The sequence below is a fragment of the Chelonoidis abingdonii genome, chromosome 2 (assembly GCF_003597395.2).
Source record: "Chelonoidis abingdonii isolate Lonesome George chromosome 2, CheloAbing_2.0, whole genome shotgun sequence".
NCBI lineage: Eukaryota > Metazoa > Chordata > Testudines > Testudinidae > Chelonoidis > Chelonoidis abingdonii.
Genome location: NC_133770.1, coordinates 153,831,934 through 153,850,261, shown reverse-complemented (window position 1 = coordinate 153,850,261; position 18,328 = coordinate 153,831,934). Strand labels below are relative to the sequence as shown.

The window sequence follows — 18,328 nt, the reverse complement described above, 5'->3', positions numbered from 1 at the left end:
CCATTCCAGTTAGGTGATTCCCAAGCCTTACCTAGGCGGAGGGGTCAGAGTGAGATGTGGCAGCATGCAGAACCGCTGCGCCAAAGGCCGCATCATCTCTAGACTGTTGGACCACAGCACAGTGCGAAGCAAAGGTGTGGACCGATGACCAGGTCGCTGCACGACATATCTCCTGGATAAGCATGTGGGCCAGGAAGATGGCTGATGAAGCCTGAGCTCTAGTAGAATGCGCAGTGAGATGGCCCGAAGGGACATGAGCCCGGTCATAGCACGTGCATATGCACGCCGTTACCCAAGAGGAGATCCTCTGGGAGGAGACTGGTAGACCTTTCATCCATTCAGCAACTGCCACGAATAGCTGGGGGGATTTCCGGAAGGGCTTCATCCGCTCGATATAAAAAGCGAGCGCTCTACGGACATCTAAGGAGTTTAACAGCTGCTACCGCCGAGAGGAGTGAGGCTTCGAAAAGAAGACAGGGAGGAAGATGTCCTGGTTGGCATATTTCGTCACATAAGTACAGGCGGCTGTGTGGCCTAGTAGGCCGAGACATGTGCGAGCCGAGGTGGTCGGGGAGATCTGCAGAACTCGAATGATCGCCGTGATCATCTGGAAACGTGGCTGAGGTAGGTAGGCCCTGGCTCGAGTGGAGTCCAGGGTTGCCCCTATAAAGTCCAGCCTTTGTGTGGAAACCAGTGTGGACTTTTCCGCATTGAGGAGCAGCCCCAACCGGGAGAATAGGTCCGTGATTATGTCCACGTGCTGTTTGAGCTGAGTCTGGGAGGTTCCTTTGATGAGCCAGTCGTCCAGATACGGGAATACACGTATCTGCTGCCGGCGGAGGTGGGCGGCGACGACAGCCATACACTTCGTAAATACCCTTGGGGCCGTGGAGAGGCCAAAGGGGAGGACAGTGAATTGGAAGTGCTGGTGATTGGCTACAAAGCGAAGATACCTCCTGTGGGGAGGGAAGATGGCGATGTGGAAGTATGCGTCCCTCATGTCGAGGGCGGCATACCAGTCTCCAGGATCCAAGGACGGGATAATAGTCCCCAGGGAGACCATGCGGCACTTCAACTTGACCATAAACTTGTCGAGGCCTCGCAGGTCTAGGATAGGCCTGAGGCCTCCCTTGGACTTGGGGATCAGAAAGTAGCGGGAGTAAAACCCTTTTCCTTTCTCGTCTGGTGGTACCTCCTCTATTGCTCCTACGGCGAGGAGAGACTGCACCTCTTGTAAGAGGACTTGCTCGTGAGAGGGGTCCCTGAAGAGGGACTGGGTTGGGAAGGCGGGGTTGAAACAAACGGGAGGTGAAATCCTTGTTTCACCGTGTGTAGGACCCAGATGTCTGAGGTCAACTGGGACCATGCTGGGAGGAAGTAGGAGAGGCGGTTGGAGAAGGGAGGAGAAGGATCCTGTCCTGAAACTGGTATGCCGTCCTCGTGCATACCTTCAAAAGGTAGACTTTGGCCCTGGAGGTGCTTTTGGGGGGCCATGGTTTTGACCCCCTTGGGGCCTGGACTGGCGTCTACGGCCACCCCGCCCGTGCCTTCTGTTGAAGTCTTGTCTGTGCCGGGGTGCAAAGTACAGCCAGTGGGGTTGAGGCCGGAAGGGTCTGCATTGGGTCACAGGCGTATGCATGCCCAACGAGCACGATGACTCTGTTGTCCTTTAAACTCTGTAACCTGGGGTCGGTCTTTTCAGAGAAAATACGGTTACTCACCTTTGTAACTGTTGTTCTTCGAGATGTGTTGCTCATATCCATTCCAGTAGTAAAAGTGTACGTGCCGCGCTGCACGTTCGTCGGAAGACTTTACCCTAGCAACTCCAGCGGGCCGGCAGGTCGCCCCCCCCTAGAGTGGCGCCGCATGGCGGGTAATATATACCCTGTCGGCCCGCCCGCCTCCTCAGTTCCTTCTTGCCTGGCTACTCCGACAGTGGGGAAGGAGGGCGGAGTGTGGAATGGCATATGAGCAAACACATCTCGAAGAACAACCAGTTACAAAGGTGAGTAACCGTGTTTTCTTCTTCGAGTGTTTGCTCATATCTTTTCCAGTAGGTGATTCCCAAGCCTTACCTAGGCTGTGGGGTCGGAGTGAGAGGTCACAGTGCGCAACACGGCAGAGCCAAAGTCTGCATCATCCCTGGACTGCTGGACCAGGGCATAATGGGTAGCAAAGGTGTGCACGAAGGACCAGGTCGCTGCCCTGCAGATTTCCTGGACGGGTACTCGCGCAAGGAACGCCGTCGATGATGCCTGGCCTCTAGTAGAGTGCGCAGTTACACGGCCCGAAGGGAGACAGGCCAGGTCATAACACGCCCGTATACAGGACGTCACCCACGAGGATATCCTCTGCGAGGAGACTGGCAACCCCTTAACTCGCTCAGCTACGGCGACAAAAAGTTGGGTGGATTTACGGAACGGTTTGGTCCGTTCTATATAAAAGGCGAGCACCCTACGCACGTCTAAGGAGTGTAACTGCTGCTCCCTGCGAGACAAATGAGGTTTCGGAAAGAATACGGGAAGGAATATGTCCTGGTTGACATGAAAGGCCGAAGACCCAGACAACTTGGGGAAAAGGCGGAGCGCCTCGTTTTACTTTGTCCCGATGGACACCGTATACGGGGTTTCCCCCACGAGGGCGCGCAGCCTCTACATGCACCTAGCAGAAGTGATGGCACCAGGAATGCTGTTTCAAGGACAAATAGCGGGAGGGAACACATAGCCAGCCGCTCAAACGGGGGAACATAAGACGGGACCAATACCAGGTTGAGATCCAAGAGGGGCGGGTGGCGAATCTGGCGGGTAAAGACGCTCCAGCCCCTTTAAGGACTCCTACCACCATCGGGTGTGAGAAGCAGAGCGGCGCGTCACTCCCCGGGTGGAAGGTGGAAGAAGCCGTTAATGACCCGGACAGTTCTGGCTGCCGAGTCGGCCGCATCGAGAGAAGCCTGGAGGGAGGTTCTAGCCACCTTCTTCCCTTCTTCAAGGAATGTGGCAAATTCCTGGCGAGAGTCCGGGGGTAGTAGTTCTGTGAATCTACCCACCTCCGCCCAGGTGTTGTAGTTATAACGGCTCAGGAGAGCCTGCTGATTGGCCACCCGGAGCTGAAGGGCGCCTGCCGAATACACCTTGCGGCCCAGTAGGTCCATCCACCTAGCCTCCTTTGATTTGGGGGCTGGCGCCTGTTGGCCATGGCGTTCCCTTTTGTTGACCGATTGGACAACTAATGAGGAGGGAGGAGGATGGACATATAGGTATTCGTACCCCCGGGAGGGTACCATGTATTTCCTCTCAACTCCCTTTGCCGTAGGGGGATGGAGGCTGGGGACTGCCATAAGGTGTCAGCAGTAGCCTGGATGGTCTTGATGAAAGGCAAAGCCACCCTAGTGGGGGTATCTGCCGACAGGATACTCACAACTGGGTCCTCGACCTCTGGGACTTCCTCTACTGGAAGACTGATGTTGAGCCTCCTAAGGAGGTCCTGATGGGCTCTGAGGTCTATCGGTGGGGGCCTTGATGATGAGGTCCCTGACACCGCCTCATCTGGAGAGGAAGACGATGAAACGCCGGGGATGAGGGGGTCCTGAATGGCCTCCTGCTCATGGGTCGGTTCCTGCTCCAGCGGTACTGGGGAACCTGGTGGATGGATCATCTGCTCCTCTGTCCCAGCTGGAGGGGGACGACTAATGGTGGCCTCTGGCGCTCGATGCTCTGAGGAAGCGGAGCGGGTCTGGACCAATGGAGCACCTTGGGCCCGATGGTATGCCCAGGGTGTCCAAAAGGACCACTGTTGAGGTCCCAAGTCCTGAGACTGGACCTCCTGGAAGACCCCGGTAGGCACCTCCATATCTCAGTCCTGGTCGTAATAACTGTCTGCGTGGGAGGACACTGACGTCTGCCTGGATGGCCATGGAGGAGCAGAGAAACCTTGAGCTGAGGTTCCGACGGACCTCGCTCCCCTCTTTAACGGGGACCGGTGCTGGTATTCATAACGGTACTAGGATCGAGATCGGGACCTGCGACCAGACCGGTGCCGGGAGGTCGACCGAGATCTCGAGTCCCTGCGGCTGAACGGCTCCGAGAGGTACGGTGCCTGGATCGGTGCCGAGAACTAGAGCAGTGCCACGAATAGTGAGGTGGAGACCGGGAGTCCGACCGGTGCCGCGAGTCTGACCAGTGCCGTGTAGGAGAACGGTGCCGGAACTGCGAGCGGCATCGAGAGCGGGAGCGTTGTCTCGACCAGGAGCGCCTGCGGGACAGCGATCTTGAGCGGTGCCGGTCCGCTGAGCTGACAGATGGTGGTCTAGTCAGGGTCGGCTTGCCCAGAGATTGGATTACCCGCGCCAGCAGTGCTGGGGGTAGAGGCAGTGCCGAATCTGTTAAGGCGATTAAGTCTCTCTCCGCTGAAAACGCCTCTGGTGTGGATGGCATGGTGAGCTCTACCGCAGTACGCACCGGGGAGCTATCAGGCACCGGACTCGACAGCCCTCGTGGGACCGGAATCAATGGTGCCGATTTAGTTGGTGCCACGGTGGGAATCGGCGCCAGGCGGTCCGATCTGGGTGCACTCTCTGGCTGCGGCGTGGGCAGTGCCAAAGCAGCAGGAGTCTTGGCCTTCTTCGACCTTGGGGAGAGGGAGTGACGTGGAGCCAACTTCGGTGCCGGTGAGGACCGGTGCCGAGAGTCTTTAGGCGTACCGGTGCGATCCGGTGCCATAGGGGCGCTTCTGCTCACAGACTGACCAGTGCTCGGTGCCGAAGGTGGCGGTGTCAGGGTCGCCTCCATGAGGAGCTGTTTCAGTCTGATGTCCCGCTCCTTTTTAGTTTGCGGCTTGAAAGCCTTGCAAATAGAGCACTTAGTTGTTAAGTGCGATTCTCCGAGGCACTTCAAACAAGAGTCGTGTGGGTCTCCTGTTGGCATCGGCCTGTGACAGGCTGAGCACGGTTTGAAGCCCGGTGAGCCGGGCATGAGCATCGGCACCGGGTGTGGGGAAGGGGCTATGCCCCGAGCCCCGCTAACTAGTACTAAACTAACTATACTAAGAACTTACAACTAATTCTAAATATCCACAAGAAGAACAACTATGTACTCAGTAACAACGAGAAACTGCGAGTAGCTAGGGAGGTGGAGGTCAGCTAAGCCCCACTCCACTGTTCCAACGACCGACACGGGTGGTAAGAAGGAACTGAAGGGTGGCCGGGTCAGCTGGGGTATATATCCGGTGCCATAGCGGCGCCACTCCAGGGGGCGCCCAGCCGACCCACCGAGTGTTGCTAGGGTAAAAATCTTCCGACGAACATGCACACGGCGCACGCACGCCTAACTGGAACGGATATGAGCAATCACTCGAAGAAGAAGGGCACTTAAATACATGCAGAAGCTGACGACTGTGGGACAGAAGTACACGGTTAACATTAACCACAGGCTTAAGTGCTTTCCTGAATTGGGGCTACCGTGGTGATAATTCACACCCATGATAAACGGCACCTCTCATCGCAAAATATCCGAGACACTTTACAATCCATATGTAAAGAAGCATCACTCTGCCTGCCACTGAAATGCAGCCACCTCTAGGATGAAGCAAGGCCGCTATTTAACAGCGCACAGCATCACTGCAACAACAGATATACTGCGAAGAATACTACCTACCCACTGAAATGGCAGGGAGGATTTATATGGATAATGTGGCAGATCTAGTAGCCTCACCTGCTTTCACTTAGCCTCAGTGCCTTATTTGTGCAAACAATTTACTCCTGTCCATGGAAATTATGTCCGCTGCTTCCCCCACCTAGAGCTTTTTTATACTGAAATAAACACACCAAGCCCCCTTCACTTTAGGTGTTTACACTCATTATTCAAATTAGCCTCATATTCTTCCCCTTGGGGACTGGTAGGGAAGTACTTATCGCCCCCACCCCCCCCGGCAAAATGTAGCACAGTGGCTTTCTGAGCTCACGCAGGATGAAAATGATCCTTATGCAGAGTGTCAACCCAAAGTCAACCGTGTGGACTGTGGAAGTAGAGAAAGAACGGACAGGGATTTGTAGGGGATCTTAATGCATGACAGTCTCTGTTAGCAAGAGTTAGGCTAACTGTAACCCTAATTGCTTATTATTGTCTGTAACAAAAGTATAAATGCTGCTGTAATTGTTTACCGGTTGAGAGACCTGTCTAGGAAGGGGAGACCCTATGTCCTAGTGCACTCTCTCCCTGCTGTAGCTGCTAAACAGAATAAAGTATCTGACTCTGCTGCACCCAACCATAAAGTGAGAACTAAGTTTTTCTCCGACAGGGCCTTCTGTAGAGGGATGACTATCACCCACAGTGAGTCAGAGCACCCAGGAACAGCACCCAGGAGTGAGCCTTCCCAGAAACCTCGCTCCAACCACTACACGACACTGCCTCCCAGAAAACTGTGCCAGATTTGTCAGGCGTGGGCTCAAGAGTATCCCACATATTTTGGTGCTGCTGCTGGTGATGACAGCAAATTAATATCAGTAATTAGCACTTGTCCTTTATCTAGCCCTGGCATTTTCACAGCACTGTACGGAGATTAACTCATGAATCGCAAGGCTTTGATGTCCCTTCTGCGTTCTCAGGCAATTACAGAGAGAGAGTTGAGTGAAAGCTGATATTTTGGCTTGCAATAACTGGGTATTGTACTCAGTGTGTGTGTGTAGGGGTGCGGAGGAAGGGTGTCATAATTAAGTATGTAGCCTCTCAGATCTTTCAGCTGTGGATTACAGAACCCTTGATAGGCAGAGATCATTCCTTCTCCAGAAAGGGAATTTCTAATTAAATCAAAACTCAAAGGCACCGCTATTGAAATCAGGCTCTCTGAAAAGTGAGGAGGGAATACAAATATTGTCTGTTAGCAGATGGCAGCACTTTGTATATGCTGCCTAGCTATGTCCGAGCTGTGCTTGAGGCAGCTCAAGAGGGGTGCAGCAAAGGTGAGTAACCTTTATCTCCTCACCCACTGCAAGAAGCAGCTAGCACATGCAGACCTGCTTCAGAACATGCCTTGAGTTTGAGACATGGGGCCAGACCCTCATCTGATGCAAATCAACACAGCTCTGTGGACTTACAGTGAAGCTACACCGATTTCTACCGGCTAAAAATCTAGCCAGTGGCCCCTTGCTAGGTGAGGGAAAGCAGCCTTATCCACAGCCTGACTTTGTCCCCAGCTGCTGGATGCCAAACCAGCCCAGGTTCAGAGGAATCAAATGTTTCTGCCTGAGGGACAGATAGGGGCTCTCACTCCACCTGCATCTCTCACTCATACACACACATAACCAGCCTAGTGTAACTGGCACTCACTAACACCATCTGTCTTACATGGCATTTTTCAACAGTGGCTCTCAAAGCACTTTACAAAGGAGGTCAAGCCCCACCATCCCCATTGGCACAGAGCAGGGAGGTGACTTGCCCAGCAGCAGGCTGGGACTAGAACCCAGGTCTCCTAAGGGCCAAGCTAGTGCTTATTCCACTAGGCCACGCTGCTTCCCCTGATTATTCCTTAGCAGCATCACTGGAAATGTCTGAGTGCACCATGGAGACCGACTGAACCCCCACCTCAAGGTGGGCCTTGTAGAGCAAAAGCGGGATGGTAGGGAGGGGTGTTGTCACACTGCATCCATCCTGCAAACCAGGCACCTTTAACCCAAGTTGACCTTGCAAGAGAAGGGTGCTCTCCCCTCCCTGTTTCTTTAAGCCGAGAATGAAAATGCCTCCTTACCACCGTGCATCCGTTGTAGAGGTTATGCTGATCCTTGTGAGCATGCGCACAGAAGTCCATACATGCGGTCACCCCAGAGAATGGCCTTCCCTCTTTCAGACCAAGCCGGCAGTCTATTGCGATATCCTCGTTTGTAACCTAGCCCAAGGGAAATGAGACGGCCCCTGTTACTCCACTGCCACATGAAAACCTGCCCGTATCAGAGGTACCCGTTACTGAGCAAAGCTGCCTCAGTAACATACTGGAGTCAGGGGCCTGGGAAGAGACTTGTGACACTCCAAACAACTGCTGAAGCCTCCATTGGCACTAGCAACCCACAAGCTGAGAGCTGCTGCTGTAGGCCTTAGGCCAGCAAAACACTTTGGGGCCCAATTCACAGCTAGACTGAGGCCCTTTCACACTGCTCTGGCTGTACTCTAAAGGGATTAGCTGTCATCTACACTCATTGGGTACATCTACGCTGCACACTGAGCCTAGGCACTGATTCAGATTTGAGCCCACGCCTTCCTTTCCGTCCACACACAAATCAGCCTGATTTGGCCAGCAGGTGCTCAGGGCCCCGCCAGGGAGGTGGGTCAGAGCCCGAATCCTGTCAAGAGTTGGGTCCAAGCCCTGTCGTTCTGCTGTGTGGACGCAGCTTCAGCCGCAGCCGTGAGTCAGAAGGGCTGCATGGCCCAGTACGGACAGGCTAGCACGGCGTGGGTGCAGCAACTGCAAACCCAGGGTTACAATGCAGTGTAGACAGACCCTGGAAGGCCAGAGCGGTGCAAAGCAGCTTTAGTGTGAATGAGAATTAGACCTTAAGCATGTGTGCATTTTTAAGCAGGTGAATGCTTAAGGGCTTTGCTGGATCAGGGCCTTCCATTATCACAGAAAAGCCCATTGGGATAAATGTGGGACCCTGGTACATCAGGTTTGTTGGGGCACCACCTCTGCCAATTTCAATTTATTTACACAGACATTACAGCTGTTTTGGGGGCTCTCTGAGTTTAGGGCTCTGGTACAACTGTCCCCCACATTCCCCGTCTGTCTACAGCCTTGATTACAGATCCAAATCTTTCTGGGGAGCAATGCACTGAACACACACACACTGTATGTAAAAAAACACACACAAAGGGCTCAGTCATGACTGACTCCAGATTGGCTGTGCGAGGGGTGGCAGAGGGTAGGCAGGGATCACATGGCTCGCCGTGTCCCAGATGCCAGACTCTGATCTCAGTGCCATCAGCGTAAATCCAAAGCCAGAGGGGTGAGCCTGTCTGGACGTAACCCCTGCCCTGTGCATCTCTCCGGTCATCACCCCCAAGCAACAACCCTCCTCTTCTCTGCTTTAGAGCCTCAGCAGAGCCCAGGTTATATATGCTTCCCCAGCCATGTTGTGGACACCCATCCTGGGATGCATCTTCTCCAAGCTGCTGCCAAACGTCCTCCTTAGAAACAGAATCCGTGTCACTCGTGATCCGAGCATCCTGCCTCCTGGCTTCTGCCACTAAAAACGCTCAGCCTGCGCCAGTCCTGATGGGGCTGGGTGGTGCTAACACGGGGGCAGAGCACAATGTAAGCGCACCTCTAAGTTATTTACAGCACGAACATCTGGCCAGATGCTATCACTTTATACTCAGGGGATGGTCTTTGGCCTGCCAGGTGCTGAGCTCGAGTGCCCATCAATTTCAACTGAATTGGGGGATGCACAGCACCTTGCAGGACTGACCCTTTCTTCCACGCTGGCATAATAAAACCCCACCACTTTTTGGCAGCCTAAGGACTGAATGGACGACGGAGACTGCTAGAGATGGGGGGATCTCCCCCAGGGGAAGCCCACCCTGTGGAAAAACAGAGGAGTTTGGGGCTGTCAGCCTAGCACCATCTGCCAGCACTAGAATCCCTTCAGCTAAGCAAGGAAAGCAGCAAATATCTAGCAGCCCTGAAGGCTTCAGTCTGCTGGCACGTCATCCATTCAGCATTACAGGGCTGTGTCTGTGCAATATGTCACATGGGTTCCCCTCTGGAGGGACATGTGCCCACAACCTCCATGGGTTTGCATCAGGCAAAATTAGCTCTGCGCTGCTAGAGAATTGCTGGGGGAAATTCAAATGCCCAGTGCTGTGTCAATGAAAGGACAGCTGCTTGACACCCCCTCCCACACCTCCTACAGTTAGCTCCAGCTGGGACTGTGGCCATATCAGGGCAATTGTGCTGGTGGGATCTTCATCCAAGCAGACACCGAGTAGCCCTAAACTAAGGGTCTGTAATGCCAATACTAGAGGGGGGGGGAAGAGCAGTTTTATTTGGTACCTGATTTTGATAGGCCTGCGGCGCAAGCCTCCTATAAAGTGGAGCGACTTCAGTAGCCAAGTCCTGGAAGCTGTTTCTGAGCACTTCCTCCTGGAAAAGGGAATAAAGAGAGAGCATTTATTCTCCAGCGTCTCATCCAGATCACAGTCTGGGTGGCACAAGGTGTGTACACCTCAGCCCAAGGGGGACATGGCTCTCGAGAGGAGAATGCATTTGTGAGCTACACAGGTCGCAGGTCTTTAGGCCAGAAGGAACCATTGTGCTCACCTAGTCTGGTCTCCTGCCTAGCACAGGCCAGAGAACTTCACTCAGGGATTCCTGCACCAATCCCAGCACTTGTGGCTGAGCTAGAACGTCCCTTACAGAAAGTGACACCCAACAGATTCCATGTGACAGGGAATCCACCACGTCTCTTCGGGTCTGTCCCACTGGCCATATCCCTTCACTGTCAAAAATATGCATCTATATTTAGTTTGAATTTTGCTGACTTCAGCTTCCAGCTACTGGATCTTGTTCTGCCTTTGCTTCCTAGATTAAAGAGACCCTCGAGTCTCAGATAACTTCTCCCTGCGTCGGTAACTATATGGCCTGGTTTGGGTCATCCCAACTGAGTCGCTGTGAAAGCTTTATACCACGTGGCATCACCAGGTACTCTGGAGATCACAGGGTGAAATCCTGGCTCCATCGCCAACAATGATAATTTTGCCACTGATTTCGCTGGGGCCAGGATTTCACCCTATGTGTTTAACAGAAAGGCTATTTCAGAAATGCTTTACTGGGATGACTTTTTGTATCCTTTCATCTGTAAAGCCAGGATCTACTGATAAAGAGCTTCTCCTCCAGCACCTTTCCCTGGTTGAGTTAACGGAGGCAGGTAGAGGGGGCTCACTGACCTCTTTGGGATTGTCTCCCACCAGTCGGAACTTCCGGGGAGTTTTGCTTCGGGCGTACTTGCATCCATTGAAATACATGCTCCAGGAGCAGCCGAAGGAAAAAGAAGCACCACAGGTGTTGGGGTCCTTGCCCTGACATGCACAGGTCCGGCTGGAAGAGAAAAGCAAGGAGGAATTTCACTCACCAGGGACGCCAGCTCTGTTCCGGCCAACGGAGCGCCCAGTAGACGCTGTGGCGGGAATTCCAGGAGGCAGAACGCACTGACCCCAGTTGGAATCTGGCTCTAGGCGAGGCAGCGCCCGAGTGAGTCTTTACAACATGCAACACACAACAATCTGTAACAGGGTGAGCCCAAGAGCTGGGCACCTCTCATTAGTTTCCCTTTGCACAGGGGGCTGATGCAGTCGTTTCCTTGCAGGAGTTTGCAGCTCCTAAATTCCAGCCTCAGAAAGCTCGAAGTCAAACGTAGCCTACGTCTCTGCTGCGGCGGGCTGGTGGGATTCTCAGTGGATGTACATGAGCCAGCATGCTAAAAAGCTAGCCACCTGAGCACACACCTAGGATCTCGGCCGGGCTTGTACTCAGGTGGCTAGTCCAAGCCGCTCTGTTTTAGCTGTGCTGCTCTTTTTAGCACACTAGCTCCATCAAAGCTCGCACATGCATGTCTACCTGAGCTAGGAACGATATCTCCCAGCTGCAGGGCAGACATCGCCTTAGCTAAAACAGATTTGGGCTCGAAACTCCCCTTGGTTTCCATCCGAAAATCCATGGACCCAGCATTACATCATGGAACCTACGCAGCACTGGGACTCTGGCGGAAAGAAAGTGCCATGAGACCTGTAACGTACACAAGCCACCCAGGCCTCCGTTTGATGCACCGCCCAGAAAGACGGCGCCTCTGGCCCCAGCAGTCCCACCAACAGCAGGGCCGTGCTGACTCTGAATGTCACCTGCCCTGAAGAGCCCCGGGAAGACCTCCCGTGCAAACACTGGCCAAAGCCCCTGTTTAGCAGGGGAAATCACAGCGCCCGGGCTGCAGCGCAAAGAAAACTTACTCGTCGTTCAGGCCGCATCTGCGGCTGGTGGGATTTCCGTATTTAGTGAGCGTGTCAGTGAGCTCCTGATACAGCGTGTCACCCAGGGTGCGAGGGATGCCCTCCCAGGCCAGGATTAAAATGATGATGACGGCATTCTGGCAATGGTGACCGGCTCGGTGCCGCACCAAACACAGCAGCTTCTCTTCTTGGTTGTGCCTCCTGATCACCTGGAAAGCAGCCATGCACAGTTAGTGGCGAAAGGCAAGGGCAAAGACAGGAAGCTCTGTCCCCGGAAAACATCTGGAGCCAACTGCCCTCAAACGCATGTTTTCCTTCTCGCTTTTGCCAGGAATGGCTGTGAAGAGCTTGCAGGCCCTTCTAATCGGGGACCAGCAACGGGATATTCAACTCCTAGATCTGCTCAGTAGTGACCAATAGTCACTACTATTATTATGAACAGCTGTGCTACTGGAGTGCCTGGAGATCCCACCAAGAGCAGATTGCATCGTGTTAGGTGGTGTACAGACATCTAGTAAGAGACAGTCCCGCTCCAAACAGCTTACAGTCTAAACAGATAAGACACAGGGTAGAAAGAGAAGGAAAAGCACAGGGAGGTGCAGTGGCTAGCAATGGGCAATGCTGGGAATAGAGCCTGTCCTACTGGGGCACGCTGCACTCAGTGGTCAGAAATCTAGACAAAATAAGTTGGCAATCTCAGGATTAAATGGGCCATGCAACCTGAACCCCCCTCCCTCAGGGGTCCCGTCAGTGCTGAGACACGCCAAGGGCACTGTCACATGGTGGAGGTTGTACAGACACTGCTTGTGCTATTAACACTTGGTGGGTAAATGGAACTAGATTCTCTGGGGTTCTCAATCCAGCTCCTTCCACCAGAACGTGATCCACTGGAAGGGAGAGATTTTCAAGAGCCCTATGGGATTCAGGAGCACAAGTCCCACCTCTGTTCTCCTAAATTCCTTACACGTTTTTAAAATATTGCCCTATAAGCAGGTGACCAGGGATTCTCAAAAGTCAACCTAGCTGCCCACTTTAGAGGGGCCTGGTTTTCAGAGTGAGAGGTGCTCAACACTTTCTGAAAGTCACAACCAGTTACGATGTCTCAAAATCATGAGTCACTTTTGGAACCCCTGTATAGATCTCTGGAAATATTAAAAGGCCAGATCTTGAGAACTTTAGTTTTCACCTAGATTTTGGGCTGGGCAGAATGGTTTTCCCATCCCATGAGACGTTTCAACATTGCAAAATGTATTCCTGCCTCAAATCCAGAGAAAAATCAAAATGTCAAAAAAATTCTGCAAACCAAAAATCCGAAAACAAAATTTGGTTTTGAGTCAATGGAAAAGTTTGTTTTCCATTTCACCCTTTTTTCCTTAAAAAAAAAACCACCAAATTTTTTTAGTGTAAATTTACCCAGACTTGGAAATTAAAAGTTGTTTAGGCTTGAAAAACTTAAATTTTCTGGTTTCACAACTTTGAAACTATTTTTTTTAACCACCAATTTTTCACACTGGGTGTTCCATTGAACCCAATGCTTAGAGGCCTGCAAATCTGCAGCTATGCACTTTATCTCCGTTGATATCTGCGGACCATGTTTGCAGATCGCAGATGGATGTAGATCCAAATTTTATATCTGGAGCCCTGCAAATCTGCAGATATCCATGGACCATGCTGGCAGATTGGAGGCATATCCAAATTTTGTATCCGTGCAAGGCTCTACCAATACTGTCTTCAAACAGTTCAGGTTTCAACAAATTGGCTTTTTTTGGGATGAAAAACATTTTGTGGAAGAAATCCCAACCCGCTCTGCTCAGGTCCCTACCTGGGCAAACTCCCACTGAGGAATTAACGGACTAATGGCTTCAGGATTTGGCCCCATACGCATGAGAAAAGTGTGTGTATGTCTCTATTAACACACTTAATACAGGAACTCCTCACTTAAAGTCATCTGGTTAACGTTGTTTCAATGTTAAGTTGCTGATCAATTAGGGAACATGCTCCTTTAAAGTTGTGAAATGCTCCCTCCTAACCTCGTTTGGCAGCCACCTGTTTTGTCCACTGCTTGCAGGAAGAGCTGCCTGTGGCAGCTAGCTGGTGGGTGGTTGGAACCAGGGTGGACCAGCAGCCCCCGCATCAGCTCCCCACTCCCCTAAGTTCCCTGTGCAGCAGCTGGCCCTCCCCTCATTGCCATGTGCTGCTCCTGCCCTCTACATTGGAGCTGCTCCCAGAGACTCCTGCTTGCTGTACGGGGGGGGGCGAGGGGGAGAGAGGGGCTAATGTCAGGGTGTTTCCTCCTCCTCCTGCTCCTGCCCCCTGCTTATCCCATCTTCCATAGAGCAGGGGGGGACACACGAGGGAGGAAGGGAGCTTCTAGGCAGTAGCTGCAGTCTCAGGTCTCAGCAAGTTGATTTAATTAACAAGGCAGTTTACGTAAGTCTGGGGTCAGCTACTTAAAGGGGAAATGCGCATTTTTTCTCTCTTACACATGGTGTGTGAGAGAGTGTCTGCCCTCCCTCCTTTCCTGCTGCCTTGTAGAGTGTTGTGAGAGTTAACCACTGAGGGCTCAGTCAATTGCTAGTTCATTTAGCGGTAAGGCATTCCCTGGGAAATATCCCACCCTCTGACTCCTCCACCTCAACCAAGCTTCACAATCATCATCACTTTGTACCAGTATTAAATTGTTTGTTTAAAACTTATTGTGTGTGTGTGTGTGTATTTTTATATATATATATATATATATATATATAGTCTTTTGTCTGGTGAAAAAAATTTCCCTGGAACCTAACCCCCTCATTTACATTAATTCTTATGGGGAAATTGGATTTGCTTAACATCGTTTCACTTAAAGTCGCATTTTTCAGGAACATAACTACAACGTTAAGTGAGGAGTTCCTGTATAACCAAATCCTGGAATCCCTTATTTGGGCAAAATCCCCACTGATTTCAATGAGTGCCACAGGAATTGCAGTGTCATGATTTGGCCAATCACAGCTGCTTCATACCAGATCTGTGAGCTAAAGCGCTGGAGCCAGGCAGACGTTCTAACATCAGCGTAGGTTGAAATGGTCTCTCAGACACCGGGGTCATGTGCCTATCACTACCCCCACTCAGTGTGGTGCGGTGTCCCTCTCTAGTGGTGGCTGGGCCACATATAGAGGTTGCTGAGCCTGCTGTACTATCAGCCAACGGATGTAGGTCATTTAGCTCAGGCCCTAAACGCAAGTTGGTCCCAGGTTTGATGCCGATGACCCTCCCTGGTGCTTGGGAATTACATGTAGACTTTGCAAACTTTTCCCACGGCTGCTAACACAGGTTTCATCTGCACTGATGCAAGCAGCCTTGATAGCCCTAGCGTAGACAGGCCCCCAGCCTTTTGAGCCTCAAGAGTGAAATCCTGGACACAATGAAGTCGATGGCAAAGCTCCCACTGACCCCTGGAAGCCAGGATTTCACCCCATGTCTATGAGACCTGCTCTCAGCAGGGTGTTTACAGCTGCAGAGTGAGTGGGGGTTAGCAACAGTGGGAAATTCTGCAAAATTTCCCTAACACAGACAAGGTTCGACTGACCTACTCAGCCACAGCCTTTCACTTCCATATCGGCTAGTCCATTACACACGCTGCTACTCTCACATCCTGGCACTCACTCGCTCATTCGCCTCCCGCTGCTGAGACACTGGGGAATTCCTCACACTGGCTGCTTTTCACACCCACCCGGCTGCTTCTCTAAACCACATCCCCCAGCGTCGCCACGATCCACCAGGACCCCTGCACGTCTGACCTTCAAAGGCAGCATCTACACCTGGCTGGGGGCAACCATCCAGCACCGACTCAGATTACTTCCTACTGGTACACTCACACTGCTTGTTGGAGCAACTAAGTTCTCCATGCAAATCTCTCAGCCAAGTACTGGCCCTGCTTAGCATGGGGGATCTGAGAGGGTCATGGGAAAGGAAAACACATTTGCCATTCAGCCTGTTTCTGCATCTGGGGGGGTTTCCATGTTTTATGAAAGCATCAGTGACGCCTCCCCTTCTCCCTCGCAATGTCTGGGGATGTTTGAATCCAGGTCATCTCAACCACACATACCCACACAAATAAAAACGCATCTGACATGCTCTAAAAGAAATCAACGAGCTGGCCCCCTGGACATGGGTAATGTTCAAACTTGACTTCCTTTTCCCACCCCAGAAGAACATTAATTCCCACCCTGACATCAGGGTGAAGGTGCCCCCTCACAGCTGGACAGCAACCCCCCTGACATTGGGGTATATCCCCCTGAATGTAGTAGAACTGTACCTTCCCTGCTTTAAAACATGACGGAAAGGGTTTCTGTCAGCCAGCAGCACTGCCCCAGCTACCCTCCCTCTCTGAACCAGAAACAGAGTTGGTTCTAGCCTGGCCTGTAATTTAGGATTCTGACTTTGTCCCTCGATCTCAAGTTCTTCATGTTTCCCCACCACAGCCAGCAGCACAGAGCAACACAGAAACACAACTGAGTTGGCAGCTGACTTCCACCCCCCAAGACACTGTGCTGTTTGGTCCCTGTTGGGCCAGCGTTATCTCCTCCCATATGCTCCCCGGTGACCACTGTTATCAGCCGCTCTTGAGTGTCTCCACCCAGCTAGCGTGTTCCAGTGATCACGCTCAGCCCTTCCAGCAATGCGACCTTCACTGGACACCTGTTCTCAGCTCAATCCCTCCCGATGCAGTGCGAGAGACAATCCCATGGTGGGCTCTTACAGAACGGCCACAAGGAACTGATCCGAATTGGCTGGACATCCTTGCAGGTCCTAGGCAGCCTGATGTCCTGGTAACCCAGAGATACCAGCTCCAAGCTTGAGCCAATCAAAACTTGATGGGCAGATTCTGGGCTCTCCAGGCTTTCGAGGGGGTTGCGCCTGATTTATGCTCATGTCATTGAGAAAAGAATCAGGAATTCCTCAGTTACAGCAATGTAACTCCATTGCCTTCAGCAAATTTACACTGGTGCCAATGAGATCTGAATCTGGCCCAGTCTTCTTTAAAATAACACATGATTAAAATGATTTCCGTAATTTCTCCCACAGTCTGGGTCTTTTCTGCTCCCTCCTTCTACACATCAGGTCCCTCCCCCACTTCTGCACTCCCCTGGCCATTCTTCAGTTCCCAGGGCTGAGCAGTGTTTAGGATGGAAATGCCCAAGATCCTGTTAAATGCAGCAGGAATCCCCAGAGAAGTCTGGGACAGGTGGTGAATTCCATAGTCCAGGTTCACCTCCAGCTACAGGTCTCCAAGTGTGATATTCAGTATAACAGGCACATGGACATTAACCAAATACAAGCTGGTGGTTTGGAACACACCGGGTCAGGTTCTCCTCTCAGCTGATAGGGTTTAAGTCAATTCATTCATATGATCCCCTCGATGAAACCAACTGAGGGCAAGGCTACACAGCCAGAGAAGCGTACACGCTCCCCTACCTGAATCCAGCTAACAAAGGTAACTGCAGCAGTGCAGACAGGACAGCGCGAACTTCAGAGCATGCCAGGCTCTCTAGTACAGACTGTGCTGTTCACACTACTGTTGGGACCCAAGCTAGCTGCATTCACGCTAGCCCGGACAGGGTAGCCCACCATGAGCAGCTTTTGCTGGGTTGCCATATCCTAAGATTGGCCCACTGGACTTCACAATACCAGACTATCTCGCCCTGAGCACCCCAGGATCTGCTCCGGGAACAGCCATCACTCAGCAGGACAAGAACTAGGTCCCTCCAGCACAGCTCAGTATTACCCAGCTAAAAACATCGAGCACCAAAAACAGAGACCAAAAAAGGAAAGACACGCCCCATTGCTCCCATGGAACAAAGAACGCTGCCCAGCCAAGCCCTCCTGCTGCTCAGAGCCTCTGTTAGCCTGCTGATGGCCCATCTGAGCATGGAGCAGTTCACTGACCAGTGAGACCAGGTGCTGGGGGTAGGGTTGGTTTCCCCTCACCTCCTCGTTTAGAGTTATTATCATTTCAAAGTGGCCACTGAAAAGCACAGAAGGGCCAATCTGTGGCCAGCTGGCTGGCTGGCTGCCATGCTCTGGGCAAAGAGAGGGACCAGGTGGGGGAAGGAATGGGATAGTGATTAAAGGGAGAAATGGAGAGAGGAGAGACAGGGAGGATCAGTGTAAAGAGAAGAGAGAGAAGAGATGCCCAAATACCATGGTGATGAGTGAGGCACGAATAAAAGACGGTTACTCACTTTTGTAACTGTTGTTCTTTGAGATGTGTTGCTCATATCCATTCCAGTTAGGTGTGCGCGCGCCGCGTGCACGTTCGTCGGAGAAACTTTTACCCTAGCAACACTCGGTGGGCATCTCTT

The 18,328-nt window shown here is 52.1% G+C and overlaps 1 protein-coding gene across 9 annotated transcripts in view; it reads right to left on the bottom strand.

Moving 5' to 3' along the window:
* TET3 (tet methylcytosine dioxygenase 3) overlaps positions 1-18,328 on the bottom strand; it is a 183,039-nt gene that overhangs the window by 13,085 nt on the left and 151,626 nt on the right. For all 9 annotated transcript variants that reach the window (XM_075062730.1, XM_032774179.2, XM_075062729.1 and 6 more), the window contains 4 exons: positions 11,985-12,193; positions 10,929-11,079; positions 10,036-10,125; positions 7,741-7,878 (listed from right to left, as the gene is read on the bottom strand). In XM_075062730.1, the coding sequence (XP_074918831.1) occupies positions 7,741-7,878; positions 10,036-10,125; positions 10,929-11,079; positions 11,985-12,193 (588 nt within the window). The remainder of the gene's footprint in view (positions 1-7,740; positions 7,879-10,035; positions 10,126-10,928; positions 11,080-11,984; positions 12,194-18,328) is intronic.